Source organism: Lissotriton vulgaris, chromosome 1_1 (assembly GCF_964263255.1).
Source record: "Lissotriton vulgaris chromosome 1_1, aLisVul1.2, whole genome shotgun sequence".
NCBI classification, from domain to species: Eukaryota; Metazoa; Chordata; class Amphibia; order Caudata; family Salamandridae; genus Lissotriton; species Lissotriton vulgaris.
In genome coordinates this window covers 2,091,151,552-2,091,167,551 of record NC_141685.1, presented here as the reverse complement: position 1 = coordinate 2,091,167,551, position 16,000 = coordinate 2,091,151,552, and the positions used below count along the sequence as shown (strand labels likewise).

Here is a 16,000-nt window from a genome sequence, read left to right as displayed (position 1 = left end):
AATGTACATGCAGCAATGGCTTGCTACCAGAGCAGGATTGTAGGGTGGAGCGAGCAGTACCCTGGGGAGGCATGGAAGGAATATGATGTGAATTTCAGGAAATGTAAGGAATTTGACTCGTCATTGACATGGGACAAGGTTGATTCTCTGTCGTGGCGTAAGCAGTTCTCAGGGAACACGGCCCCGGCCCAGCCCACCAGTGTAGCTAATGTGTTCTCTGCAAAACCCCAGCAGCCCTTTCGGTCAGTGCAGGGGAACGACTTCCCGGGAAAGAACCGGGGGGGTTGGGGGGGAAAGGAGGGGTGTGTGCTGGGACTTTAATAAGCGCTCCTGTGCGAGGCCAGCTGGCACATGTAAATTTAGACATGCCTGTGCAATCTGCAGTCACACTCCCACCCGAGACATCGTGCAGGTCCGGAAATGGTAATCAAGGTCAGAGAGGGGGAAAGAAACCTGAATAAGGTAATAAGCACGGTTGGTCCCACTCCCATAGACGTCTTGGCAATGATCCCATGGTTGAACTATTGCGGGGATTAGGGCAGGGCGCATTAATGGCAAAATCGGTCATTGAATCTGCCTTTCGTCTCCTACCTGTACATCCTTTGGATCACTATCTACTGGGGTTCGCCTTTGAAGGCAAGTTTTACATGGATAAGTGCATGCCTTTGGGTTGTTCCATTTCATGTGCATTCTTCGAGACTTTTAGCTCCTTTTTTAGAATGGGCCATGAGGCAGTCAACGGGCCACAAACAGGTCATGCATTATTTGGACGATTTCCTTCTCCTGGGGGCGGCGGGGACTCGGGAGTGTGCCTGGGCATTGCAGGATTTGTGTGTGCTCATGCAGGCTTTTGGGGTCCCGTTTGCGCCTGGGAAGACGGTTGGGCCGTCCACCTGTTTGGAATTCCTGGGCATTGAAATCAATCAATCAATCAAAGACATTTATAGAGCGCACTACTTACCCGTAGGGTCTCAAGGCGCTTGGGGGGGTGGGGTGCCGTTACTGCTCGAACAGCCAGGTCTTGAGCTTCTTCCTGAAGGAGAGGTGGTCTTGGGTCAAGCGCAGGTCGGTCGGGAGGGAGTTCCAGGTCTTGGCGGCCAGGTAGGAGAAGGACCTTCCTCCTGTAGTCGCTCTTCGGATGCGGGGGACGGCGGCGAGGGCGTGGTTGGCTGATCGGAGGTGGCGTTTGGGAGCGTAGAAGTTGACTCGGTTGTTGAGGTAGCTCGGGCCTTGATCGTGTAGGGCTTTGTGTGCATGGGTGAGGAGACGGAAGGTGATTCTTTTGTTGACGGGGAGCCAGTGCAGGTCTCTCAGATGTCCGGAGATGTGGCTGGTTCGTGGGATGTCGAGGATGAGTCTGGCTGAGGCGTTCTGGATCCGCTGGAGTCTCTTCTGGAGCTTGGCGGTGGTACCGGCGTAGAGGGCGTTGCCGTAGTCCAGTCGGCTGGTGACGAGGGCCTGGGTGACGGTCTTCCTGGTCTCGGTGGGGATCCACCAGAAGATCTTCCGTAGCATGCATAGGATGTTGAAGCACGACGAGGAGACGGCGTTGACTTGCCTGGACATGGAGAGGGAGGAGTCCAGGATGAAACCCAGGTTTCATGCGTGGTCCGTCGGTTTGGGTGCGGTGCCCAGGGCGGGGGGCCACCAGGAGTCGTCCCAGGCGGAGGGCGAGGAGCCTAGGATGAGGACCTCCGTCTTGTCTGAGTTCAGTTTCAGGCGGCTGGTTGTCATCCACTCGGCTACATCTTTCATCCCTTCGTGCAGGTTGGCTCTGGCGGCGGCGGGGTCGTTGGTCAGGGAGAGGATCAGCTGGGTGTCGTCGGCGTAGGAGATTATGTTGAGGTTGTGTTGGCATGCGATGGCCGCGAGGGGGCTCATGTAGACGTTGAAGAGGGTGGGGCTCAGCGAGGATCCTTGAGGGACACCGCAGATGACTTCGGTGGCCTCTGACTTGAACGGTGGTAGGCGGACTCTCTGTGTTTTTCCGTCGAGGAAGGAGATTATCCATTCCAGTGCCTTCTCCTGGATTCCGACATTGCTGAGGCGCTGCACTAGGGTGCGGTGGCAGACAGTGTCGAAGGCCGCGGAGAGGTCTAGGAGGATGAGGGCCGCTGTTTCTCCGTTGTCCATCAGGGCTCAGATGTCGTCGGTGGCGGCGATGAGGGCGGTCTCGGTGCTATGGTTGGCTCGGAACCCAGACTGTGAGGGGTCGAGGGATCCGTTCGTCTCGAGGAAGGCGGCAAGCCGTCTGTTGACGGTCTTCTTGATGACTTTGGCTGGAAACGGGAGGAGCGAGATGGGGCGGTAGTTCTTGAGTTCGGTGGGGTCCGCTGTGGGTTTCTTGAGTAGAGCGCTGAGTTCGGCGTGCTTCCAGCTCTCAGGGAAGGTGGCGGTGTCGAAGGAGGTGTTGATGAAACAGATTCAGTTGAGGGGTGCTTCAGGTTGCCCAAGGACAAAGTGTCCAGGTTTAGGGCAGCACTGCGCCTGTGCCTACTCAAAGGGAAGGTTACCTTACAACAACTGCAGGAGACGGTGGGTCAACTGAACTTTGCATTGTGGGTCATTCCAATGGCGCGCCCCTTCTCACGCTTGATTGCCCAGGCCATGAAGGGAATGCGAGAGAAACATCACCGCACTAGGTTGTCATCGGAGGTTCGCAAGGATATGCGTATATGGATGCATTCCTGGAGGCCTTTAATGGCAGGATAGTGTGGCCCGCCCCCCCCCCACGATATCATCAGAGTTGGGTTTATGGACGGACGCTGCTGGTAGGCCTGAGGAGTGGAGGTCGTGGGGTTTGACCACCAATATCGGCTTTTTGGAACTGTTCCCGATATGGGTGGCATTGATGGTCTGGCCGGCGCACCTATGCAATCAATCTGTGGTGTTCTGGTTGGATAACATGAGCGTGGTGGAATACATTACCAGCGAGCGGCACGATGTCCATTCATACTGTGCTTGGTAAAGGAGATTGTGCTACAATGCTTGAAATGGAATGTAGTTTTCAGAGCCATACATGTGCCAGGTGTCCTCAATAATGCAGCTGACGCTCTTTTTCGCTTTAAAATGCAGGTATTCAGGGAACAGCTTCCTGCAGCAGATCCCTCACCAGCACCTTTCCTGGGTGCTCTCTGGCGGATTGGTGCCCCAGAGTACCGCACCTCGTGGCATCTAGCTTAGCCCCCTGGACCAAGACAGCATACGAAGGGGCGTTCTTGTCTTACTGTACTTTCTTGAGGCACGGGTGGGAGGTTAGCTGGGCGCAAGAGGACAGCTTTGTAGCGGATTTAGAATGGATGCACAAGGAAGGGCGCTCAGTGGCAGCTATAAATAGGCACAGGGCGGCGGTTTCCTTTTTCGCACAGGCTAAGGGCATGAGGGATCCTACGAACACTTTTGTGGTGCGCAAGGCTTTGAGGGGTTGGCACCGCGTACAGGGACACTTGATGGATACAAGAAAGCCGATCGGTCTGGTAAGGCTCACAGCCCTATTGTCAGCACTTAGTGGCATCTGTAGCTCAACATGGGAGGTGCTGCTGTTCAAAGCTGCGTTCGCACTAGCGTTCTATGGAGCTCTAAGGATAGGCGAGTTGGTAGCGGCGTCAAAAGGTGATAAACAGGGCGGCCTTCAAGTGGCCTGCGTTGTGATCAGAGAAGATACAATGTGGGTGACAATTCGAAGATCAAAAAAACGGACCAGGAGGGACGGGGGGATACCATAGTGCACAACAGGGCTCAGGCCAACCCTTGCTGCCCGGTCTCGCATGTAGAGACTTTTGGAAGGCAGCGGGAGGGTACGGCGGAGGGGGCACTATTGTGTCACACTGATGGTACACCACTGACCAGGTATCAGTTTAGGAGAGTCCAGGAGTTGGCGGTCACAAAAGCAGGTTTGGATCCCACAGAATTTGGTACCCATTCTTTCAGAATTGGGGCAGCAACTGAGGCAGTTGTAAGGGGACTCCCAGTAGAATAGGTTAAAAGGATTGGGAGATGGTCCTCTGAATGTTACAAACGATATGTACAGATTGACATGTTATAACATGGCAAGGTGACTCACTCTTGATAATTTTCTGGTTTTGCAGTTTCTTAAACTTGTCACGCGGGGGAGGAACTCGCCGAATGTCGGCAAGGAACGACAGCATCTCAACGCAAGCAACGAGAAGATCAACGGACATTGGTGACTTGGATTGTGTGCCACTCTTATTTGCGGCGCGCTAAACGTGTGTTTCTTTCAGGTGAAAGGAAGAGAAGGGCTGAGGAAAAGGGGTTTTCTGTTTCCTTCTTTGGGAGGGGAAGCATATGCATCAGACAGTTCAAAGACTACTTTCTGGAACTCCTATCTCAGCAACCCGCCCCCGTCAGTGGTGATACTTCACTTGGGGGAGAACGATTTGGCCAAACTGGGGAGGCGCAGCCTGATAGAGGAAATCATCTCCACTGCGGGGTGGGTGTCCAGGACATGCGCGGGTTGCACGGTAGTTTGGTCGCAACTTATTCCTCGGTGGCAGTGGCGAGGGGGGGACTCGGTCAAGGCGTTGAATCACTCGGTAAAGAGGATAAACACACAGTTGAACAAATTATTTCGAGCCCCCCGGTTGCAGACGATTCCACACGGGTGTATTTGGGGGGAGCATTTCTACCTGTGGGATGGGGTACACTTGAATGAGGCCGGGAATGTCCTGTCGTCAAATAACATATTGGCATGGCTGGAGGGATTTGCGAGGTGAATATGACCTATCTTAGGAGTAGGAAGGGAGGAGACCAGATCGTCGGGTAACAATGCTGGCCTGTGGCGGTAAGGTCATGACCGGTGAGCAGCTATTTAAAGGTCTGAGGAGGCAGCATCATCCTTTGGAGGTGTCCGCCCAGGGGGAGGAGGGGTCACTGACCCCTCCTAGAACTTCAGGGGAAGGTATAACTGGTGCTTCAAAGGGGCGCGGGTAGGGGAGTCACGCTGTCCTTAGGCTGGTAGCCACCCCTCGCGTACTCATGATGTCAGCGTATGACGCGAGTAAGAGCCCTCCTTCAGTGGTTAAATGGAGGGGTGGACCGAGTAATTAACCGGCTCGGCTGCATGGGTGGACCGAGTAATTAACGGGCTCGGCTGCATGGGTGGACCGAGTAATTAACGGGCTCAGCTGCACAGGTGCACCGAGTAATTAACGGGCTCGGCTGCGCATGCGCACCTGCGGTAAGGGCGCAGCTTTTAAGACCTGACACCGGTTAGCGACCTTGCCATATGGCTATAAATGTTAGTATGCAAAGATTTTCAGATGAGGATGTTAGATTTGGTTAGGAAACAAGCTGTATTAGAATCTTGTTAAGGTTAGCTGATCATACTTGTCGATATGATTGTATCTAATGTTCCTGAATATTTTTGCATAAAAATTGTACATTTTGTTTAACAATTTTATTATTTTGTATCTTAATAAATACGGCCGGGGGGTCTTGCGATCCCCCACCTTCCAAAGACAAATCATGTTCCGTGTCAATGTGTTCTGGGTTGATGTGGGTACACAGGCAGGGGGGCGGTAGCCGTCACTGACCATGTCTTGTTTTGTAGTGAGTGCTTTTTTTGTATTATCTTGTTTTCATGTTTGCATCAATTATTTTTTGTTTTATAGTAGTAAATAAATGGTGCATTTTTATCTCCTCTTACATTTTTGAAGGGTCTCACCAATTTTTCTGTCTCCCTCCTCCCAATCCCCAATATGTTTAACATTGTCTTGTGGAACGTTCATTTTCTGGGACCCCTGTCAAAACGCAAAAGGCACTTTCTCATTTGTCTAAATTTTATTTTCACGTTACTTTTTACAGGAAACTCATTGTAACACTATTGAATCACTTAAGTTAAATTGTCAATGGGTAGGAAAAGTCGTTTACTCACCAGCCATTAACCATAAAGGTGGTGTTGCTATCCTTTTTTACAAATCGTTACATGCTCAGATTTTATCAGATCAATGTGACACGAATGGACGATGGGTACTGGTTACCACTGTAACCCATAATAGACATATGTCTTTATTTAATATATGGTCATATTAAACCTGATTTTTGGAAAAGCTTTAAAATAACATTGGCCTCTATTGATAATCCTAATTTTATTATGGCACGAGGTTTTATTCAATGGTTAGACCCTTATTCATATAGGAAATCTCATAGTACATTTAAACTTGATAAGATCCATAAAATATTTCAATCTCCCATTGCCACTCATCCATTATTTAATGTCTGGAAAACTTGTAATACTGACATTTTTGAATTTACGTTTTTCTCTAATGTTCATCATACAAGGCCTAGAATAGATTATACTTTGTTCGATAGGCCCTTACTCAGTCCTCAGAAATTGAATCTATTTTCATTTCAGATCATGCTCCGGTTTTCCCTTCTTTGATTTATCCTTCATCAACTCCAAACCTGTTTGTTAAAAATGTAATCATTTTCACTTAGATGATAATTGTCTTAATACAGAAGCTACTGCATTTATCAATGAATTCTTTAAATGTAACCAACCCCAAGAAACATCCACTCCTAACAACTTGGATGCTCTCATGGCCTCATTTCGTGCCTTCACTATAGCTTATCCAGCCAAAAAGAAAAAAACATCCAAAGCCCAATACATTGCTTTGTCACAGCAAAAAAAAGACATTTAAAACATACTTACTTTACTTCTGAATCTTCTTCAGTCCTAGATTAATTGCTCAAAGCTAAGTCTACCCTCAATAAATGTGCCACTATTGCTGCTTTTAATATCGTCCTAAAAATCTAATCAAAGTATAATGGAGGTCTAAATAAAGCTGGCAAGATGTTGGCTAGTTTTAAAAAAATCAAATCTGAACATAACAGTATTGGCCCTATTTGAAATGCAACCTAATATACACATCATGTTCTGGCAGCACTCGGTTCCTTTTGATTTAGGAACCGGACTCTGGTGAAAAACCCAAAGTGGCAGGTATATATATGAATGGCCTATTACTATTATCAGTAGATTGCTGTGCATGTCTATACTGTTCAACGCCAGACTTGACTGGTCTGTTTGAGGGAAAATTACTATTGAATTGCTGGTTTGTACTCTGGGCTTATGTGGTATAACAACAAGGTCCTTAATCATCTTGGAACCGCTTAAGACGAACTAATATATAATCAAAATTAAGGATGAACAACAACCAAAATGTTAAAATGGTTTACTGTTGTCATAAATTGTACTTATTCTTATAGATTGCATAACTATATAAGTATTAACAACTGTGCCTCAAGTAAAAAGGGTATTTGGCCATTTTGAGAGTGTGTAAGACACATTTATTTATGGAGCACTGGTTTCTGGTGGATTTCAAGTAGGACAAATGTCTTCTGTCATGCCCTAGTATTTAATAACGGGCCCGGCAATTACTTATGCACTAGACGTTATATATGAATGTGAGAATATAGGCAGATCTAGCTCTAGCATCTTCCCTACTTATGTATTACCGGAGAATGTTCAACAAGATAAGATCTATCACTGAAGTGACTATTATGTCTTATTCTTTCACAGACTTACTTGACTTAGCGACAATTCATAACACTGTAAAGAATACGTGGCATACATCATTTACTTATCATGGTATGTTGTGGCAATCTATCATTGTTCAATAAAAACACTTTTTTTCTAGTCTGGGCCCCTCTCTCTCCTCCCTATTATAAATTAAGCTCACATTTTTAAGTTGCTGCAAACACATTCTTGGTTCTGCAATGTTTCTCTAATATGAGCTGCTCTTTGTTCTTTTGATATAAATATAAACAACATGTGTGGGTTGAACAAGAACTTTATCTACTCTCTGGAGAATCAAAGGATGATTTTTTTGTATATTCCAGCTATTTGTTCTTACAAAATATTAGAATTAAGATCAATGTCTTCCCCCCTTTAAGAATGTTCGATAGGTACTCATTGATTACTCTGTCATTATGTATGATGTCTTGTTGATAATCTTCCTATGTTCATTACTAAAAAAAACACAGTAGTCACCATATGTAGTAGGCATGTAACCTCATTATGGTAATGTGTGCAATATTCTGTCTGGTTCATTGGATATTGTGATGTCTGTTTTTAATTAATATTTATGTGGTAAATAGTCTTTGTTTGTATATATTTTAGCTCTGAAGAAGTCACAAGAGGGACGAAATTTGACGGAAGTCTTGTCCATAGTGTGATGTGTTTTGGTGAAATTTGGCAAGCTATAAAAGAATAAAAGGAATCGTTGTTACCAATCAAATCACATCGACTCCTGTTCTTTTCATTTGGGAAAATTTGATTGCACGCTTGTGTTTGAACTTTGGACACTAATAGATGCTACTATTTATCCATGTGTTGCTTTTAGAGTGCAAGACCATTTTGTTCAAATTTGTGTTGGTGGGTTTCACCCACACTTTTTAGGATGTATGAGGGTCATGCCTTGGGTTCTTTGCACCCAAGTTAAACTCCAACACTGTAGCAACAACACATCACTATAACTGGTGCTTGATTTTGTTGCCTTGACCTGCTCTTTTGTGTTCCCTTTTCTACAATCTTCCAAGAATATGATATAGCATTATATTCAGAAAAAGCGAATCATTTAGAACAAGATATGCATTCTTTTTTAAGTGGTATCCCTAAGCCTCTTCCCATTTTCGAAAATGTAAATCATTAGATACTGACAAAACTATTCAGGAGATTATGGGTACTATTAAATCCCTAAAAAAAACTAAAGCGATTGACTCAGATGGTTTATGCTTTGAAATATTTTCTTCTATTTTTGCTCCAAAGTTACTGGAACTTTTCACATTTTTTTCTTTTAGATTCTAAAGGCACTGGATCTTCTTTAGAAACATTAATTGTTATTATTCCACACATTTTGTAAAAAATTATCGCCTTTTTTCGTTAATCAATTACAATTGTGAAATCTTTGCCAACATCTTTAAAATATGGTTCCCCTAATTGGGAAGTCTGACCAATCTGGTTTTATTAAGGGTAGACTAGCTGAAAACAATGGCAGAAAGTTCTCCAAAATTCTTGCATTTGGTAAACAATATTATTCCCCCTTGCGGAATTGTCTCATGACACCTCAAAAGGATTTTGACCGCATCAATTGGCGATTCACATTCACTATGATTTTCAGGATTCTTCCATACCACAATGGATTGTATTTAAACGATCTTTATTGAATGATTTCTCATTTACTGATGTAATTTATATGATCAATTCTACTTCTATCTCTACAAACTCGATTCAAAAACCTTCCCAACACTTGCTGCATAAAATATTTTCTACAGGTTTTGATTTTTCTGAATGTTTTCTTACTTCTTGAGTTTGGGAAAACAAACTGATTACATTTCAACAAAAATCATTTTATTTTAAATATTGGAAGGAGAAAGGTATTATGTTTGTTCATCAACTTGTGCGGCACAACTCTGTTATTCCTTTACTTAACATACATATACAATTTAACCTACTAAGCTCCGTTTACAGGACTATAATCTCTTATCTTATGCTCTCTAACTCTTTTTATCACCTAATAATTTCCTTTATGACTTTGTATCACTTTTACTCTGGGCACCATAACAAAATATTCCTCACAGCTTTGGGCCTCATTACGATGTCGGAGCGATCTGGAACTGCACAACCATAGGTCGGGTGTTCTGATGTCACAATTTAGATACTACCACCCATTGGGTGGTCAAAACATTCATTTTGATATGGCAGATTTTGCGGCAGGCAGAAAAGGCCCACAGCACAAGCTGCCATAGTAATGTAGATGTTTGGAAACATCCCTTCACCGTGCGGCAGACACCTCACCATGCCTGCCACATGGTGCCCCATAGGTGCCCCACAGGCCTAATAGCGAATAGCCAGAGGGTAGGGGTCCAGGCTAGGTGCCCCAAAGTCATTTTCCGCCTGCCCTTTCGTGGTGGGTGGACCACCATTAAAGGACAGGCGGAAAGTGCGTTCATAATCTCAATGGCAGAGCCGAGCATGGCTCTGCTGTCATTAGTGGATTATGGTGCCTTCCAACGCACTGCGCATCAGAATTTCCCGCAGGTTTCACTCCGACTGCCATCATCCTAATACGGCAGTCGGACTGAAAACTACAATGTCGGGGGAAAGCCTCCGACAGCTGGTTGGATGCTTTCTTCCCGACATTGTAATTAGGCCCTTTTTACCCAAAGCTGCTTATTTATATAACATATTATTATCCCCTACTACTATATGACCTACAGCTTCTATTGAACTACTATGGGAAACTGCCCTCATTCCCTATCCACATTTGGGACAAAATAAGGCTTAACATTTTTAGAATTTTTAAGGCTGCACGTATCAAACAGTCCTTAAGTTTGTTTATAACAGAGCTGGTATTTTCTCCTTTGTGCTGGTCTTGCTCTGCTTCTACAGGTACTTTTATTCACTTACTTTACTATTGTTCTCATTTTTGGAAAATAGTCTGGTTAAAATGTTTAAAAAACTTTCAATGTAATATTCCATTATCAATTCAAAATGTTTTCTTTGAAACTATGTCATCTGATTCTGATTGCCTTTCCCCCAAATCTATGCATTTGATCTTTTTATTTCACTTGCTTTCAAAGTTATTCTTTCTTGTTGGAAAGATACTTCTAAGCTATTTTAACATAGTGGAATTTCATCACTTCTGTACAGCAGAAAATGTAATCCCTCTTATATTGGTTATTTTCTTTACATCCTTCTCTTCCTTTCCTTTTTCTTTTTCTTTCTCTCTCTTTCATTTTTCATTTTCTTCTTATATCTTTCTCCACTTCTCTACTTTTTCATATAAGAAAAAGGATATACATCTAATGTATGTATCAAAATTTGCACTATCTTCCTTGAATTAGAAGTAATCCTACTCTTCTATGTTTTTAATTTGTATCAATATGTTTCTAATGTTTATTATTACTGTAGTGTTATCTTCATTTGAGTCTTCAATAAAAATTACAACAAAAATTTAAAAAAGTAATAACTGCATACACTGGAGATTCAAGTGTACAACTCACAACGTTTAAGAATGAGAAGTCAGAGTGACCTGAGCAATGTTGACAAGGGCCCTTGAAAGACTGAATTATGCAACATTTAAATATGCACATTGTCCCTGTGTTTTTAACACTTCAACCCTTATTCTGAGGGGCTATTCAAGTCTGATGTAATTGCAAAAGGGATTATCATCCTCATTGGAATTGTGAGATCCATGGCCATTCCACAGATTGTGTGACTTTCACCCATATATGCTACCTCCTGCAAAACAAGTGGAGCCTCAAAATTAATCTAAAAAATAAGGATAACCAGGGAAAACAATCTTTTCATTACCAATTCTTCCAGTAAATAGGACATCCTTTTTTCTAAGTAGATAAGTCTCTGTGCCCAGCTACCAATACAAATGGCATCGTCATTAGGCTCCTGACAGAATGACAGGCGGATAGGTTGTTCTTGTCATGTTCAAGTTGTTGAGCTCAGCCTTGGTGAATGGTTTATCACCTTCCTTGTGATTATCCTACTTTTTGAGAACACCAGTAATACCAGTAAAACTGTGATTTGCATCACAGTGACTGCGGTACATAGCACTGGCTGCAATTTCAAAGTAAATTCAATCAAATATATTGGAATGTACATATGCAAGTGTAGAGCAACACACATTAAATTCCATAGGGCCCATGAGAACAACAAATAAGAACAATTACTTACATGTTTGACAGCAAGTATTTTCTATTTGTTTCACTGTACCCTAGAAAGAAGGAAATAGCTCATATCAGTCAAGCATAATTATGGAACACTTACAACAAGTCCTGCTGATTCAAAGTATAGTATAGCTCATGTCTAGCATATGAATTCAAATGGGTAAAAGTGCACATGCTCTGCCTTGCAGAACATATCCATTTTACTAAAGTAAAACATCTGGACCTGAGGCTTGGAAAATGTTTTACTTGACAGATATAGACTCAAGATAGGGAACGGGCTTAAGGAAAAGTGCTCATTTTCATTAAATGTATGTTATTTTTTTACCTCAAAAACATTACATGACATTTATTTAAATAATTTACAACAAGAAATGCATAGAAAAATGCAATATTGCATTATATCTATTTTTGCGCAGTAAAGGTATCATCATCTGATTATATAATCCCCTTCATAAATACTCATTACTCTATGAAGCAATGTCTAAATCACCAAAACACTTTTATTTTTTTTTTAGTTTTGGCTTGGAATGCGGGGTCTTTCTTTTTCCACCACAAAAAAATAAAAATTGGTATGAGCAATTAACAATAACCAATCAAAGGATCTTCTTTTGTAGAAGATCCACGAATTTATACTATAGCTTGGGGTCTCAACATTCGTGACTACTGCCTTATGTGGCAGGATGGGTATTACACAATTGTGCTGGAGGTTATTCAGCAGATTACAACTTTTATTGAAAGAAGATCCGGACAAATACTTTTTTTTATATCTATGAATTAAGCTAGCTATTTGCTGACCATTCATAGATATGGAACAATATGATTAGGAAGAGTTCAGAATATATTAGATTATATATTTCCTCGGGTGGTTGTACAGGTGATGTCATAGATCTCTTCAATAACCTAGGCAGTTTCAATAGGAATTCCCTTTTAAAGCCATAAGTCAATTCAATTCAAGGATTCTTTATTCGATGATTAAAAATCACCATAAAAGCACATACATATATACATGATTAAAAAATTCATTAAATCATTTTCAGAATCCTAATTATAATAATTATTTTTACACATTACAAAACAGGAAAAGGGGATTTTGACACTTTAAAAAAGATTAATAACAATTTTTAGGCATCATTCCTCTCCTCTGGTTACCCTTAATCGGACCGCCACTTTAATAAAATTCATTATGCAGCACAATGTTAAAGGGTCGGATGCTTTCTGTAGGTAGGTTAGGGCCTCTTTAGCATGTTTCAGGTTGGCTTGTTTTAAGATTTTCACTAGAAATCTACGCCTGGGCATAGAGTAAAAAGGGCACAGGAGTACAAAGTGAAGGGAATCCTGCGGAGACCTGTGTCGCAGCCGCAGGCTCCCTTCTGCTCAGTTGTAGTTAAAAACCCTGCTGGTGATGCCAATTAGTGTGGAAGTAGATTTAATCTAAAGCGACACATCAGGAATCTGTCCTGAGCATTATGCATGAGATACAAATATGGCTCCATTCCCTCGATGCTCTTAACCAGGTTATGAGCCCTCACTGTCTTTTTGGGCCCTTCCGCCTCAGCTCTCTGTAGTGCTTTTTGATCTAAAAAAGCTTTTTTTACTAACACCTTGTGCTGGGATACAATTGCTACAGGGTTGGTGAAGAGGTTCCTGTAGCCAAGGCCTCTAAGGTACTCTTTACATAATTGAGCCATGGTATTCTCATACATTTATCTCTTTCTAAGCAATCATTTAGAATTTCCCTGCTTAGAGACGCCTCAGGATTTACCCAGATTTTTAACCAGGCCACTATTGGCCTAAGTTTTACCAGATCTTCTAGGTAAGGCCTCCCTAGTTCCCTGTGTGCAATAAAACCAGCGGTGCTTGGGGATACTCTCAAGATGGTTCTTAAGCATTTATTTTCTTCCCGCTGTATTTTTGCAGTATTAACAAAGCCCCATACCTCTGCCCCATAAATCACTTTGGAGCAGCATATGGAGCTATACAGGTTCATCACCTGTTCAGGACTCCATCTGCCTACCCTCCTACCATAACTTGCAATAGCGCCATTGGTAGCGATCATTTTGCAACAGCGCTCCTCCACCAAGGAGTTAAATTGTGAAAGCCCCGCCAAAAATTACACCTAGATAGGAAAATGTTTTAACCTCTTCTATTTTATGGTTTCCTATCGTGTACGTAAAGCCATAAGTCATTTTCTCCCTGAAGGTTCAATAGTGCTTATCACAGGCTAACCAAAGTCTTCGTAGGGCACTTAAAAGAAAATTTAGGGACAGGGAAGATTGGGCGCTTTTTGTAGCCTTAAACACAGCAAGCAATTTTAGAAGACTGCAAATACTACTCAGTTTACTAATGTACAAATCCTGACCCTAGGAATGCACATTACTGCTGATAAGTGGGTGTCAAATTTAAATGATGTATTGTTATCAGAAAAAAACTCCATATATACCTTAACCCTTGAGTTTGTGTATAATGAAGCACTCTCAGGAATCACACAGCAAAGTTTGCTTTCAAATGAGTTATCCTCTAGTACGTATAGTGATCAAGTCAGGGTCGTGGTGGTCAGTCTAGCTGAGAAACCGCTCGAAAAACTTTTTCGCGCGGTTTCTCAGCTAGACTGACCACCACGAAGATTCGGAACTAGGTGTTGGACGGCTCTATCGTACCTCGCAACCTAACTTGGTACATCCGGTGACACCTATTATAGTGTCCACCCGGAGAACTATGTATTACTTACCCTGACATGACCACTATACGTACTAGAGGATAACTCATTTGAAAGCAAACTTTGCGTCAGCACTGAGTTCATGTTTCATGCAGACTGGCATCCACTTGTAAATAGAAAACGCGTGGACCTTTTCATTGTTTAGACAGCTTTAATTCAATACTCAAGAAATAGGCCTGCCCTTTGAGTGACATCACACTGAAGTTCCATTGACATTCAAAATACCATTTTGCCCTGAGGAAGCCCGATTTGGGCGAAACGCGTTGGCTGTCATCTCTGTCAAGATTGTGTTTGAAGACTGCAATAAAAATCTCTTGAAGAATAACTTGAAGGACTGCCACTTTCTTCTTTTTTCTCTTTTTTGTGAACATATATGAATACCCATTTGAAAATCACTTGATATATGCACTGTACTGTATACTATTGCCTCTCTGTTCTCTATTTTTGTCTGATCTACTTCAACAATGCTGCTCAGTGTTTGAAATAGATCCTCAAGAATCCTTAGAGTGTCTCGATTAGGGAAGTTATTATAAAAGTTTACCAAAACAATGTTTTTCTTTCTCCCCTTAGTCAGCAACAATATCTGATAATATTCAGACATTGGTTCGAATTTTACAGTTATGCCATCTCGGAGGTTTGATATATAAGTACACAAGCCCCCCTTATTCCTGCCCGTTGTCGTGTGAATAGCTGGTGTATGAAATGTATGGAAACCATTAATGTGAATTGGGTCCAATGCCCAGGTTTCCTGCAAACATACAATTGTGTGCTTTAAGAAAAGGGTTAGACAATCCATGTCATCCATCTTGCCAAATAGCCCCGCTATATTCCATGACATCAGACTTATACTTTTGATTGTTTCCGCGTTTTTGTTATGTGGTCTATCCATTGTCTGCGTGGTAGTGTCTGCAGTGATTCCTTCATTTTCTATCTCTATGATCTTAATATCTACGAATGACATTACCAACCCATATCTATTGCTAATATTTTGAGTGCTATTATCAGAGAGATGACACATGGGGGTCTTGTCATTAATCTCAGTACACGTTTTACCCAGCTTGTTAGGAGTAGCAGTTTTTAAGGACAGTCAGTCCACCATATCAAGTGTACTGTATTTGTTACTGGTTGGAAAGCCCATTACCTGACCACGGTCATCACAAGTTTTTTGGTTTATGGGGTATCTGATTCCTAGATTCTCCGCCCTGTGGTTTCCCTGAAGAGAATAGTTAGGTGCACCAGTTGCTTGGCTATAAAAATATGTAAGGTCCTATGGCTGAATCCTGGTACCTGACATATGGTGCCACTCGTCACATATATATCTAGTGGCTAGCCTGTCTCCAAAGTGTATAATGATGCAGTCTCCCCGAGTTTTTTTTCCGGCTTCTCCACACCCAACTAACCCTCCGAACAAACAAAATCTTGCTATGGATGTGTGGGGGTAGAGGCCTATTAGTGTTGAGCCAATGTGTTGTCTTATTTTTTAATTTGATAAAGGATTCTGTATTACCCTGCCCCAATTCTGGGACTCCTGTCAGAACAACAACGTAGGACATAGATTCTGGGGGCAAGTCTATAATTGATAAT

The 16,000-nt window shown here is 42.6% G+C and overlaps 1 protein-coding gene across 1 annotated transcript in view; it reads right to left on the bottom strand.

The window, feature by feature from the left end:
- The window catches only part of VWF (von Willebrand factor), a 1,126,314-nt gene that overhangs the window by 14,914 nt on the left and 1,095,400 nt on the right, over positions 1–16,000 (bottom strand). Inside the window, exon 50 of the mRNA XM_086921215.1 lies at positions 11,708–11,747. Within this exon, the coding sequence (XP_086777341.1) occupies positions 11,708–11,747 (40 nt within the window). The remainder of the gene's footprint in view (positions 1–11,707; positions 11,748–16,000) is intronic.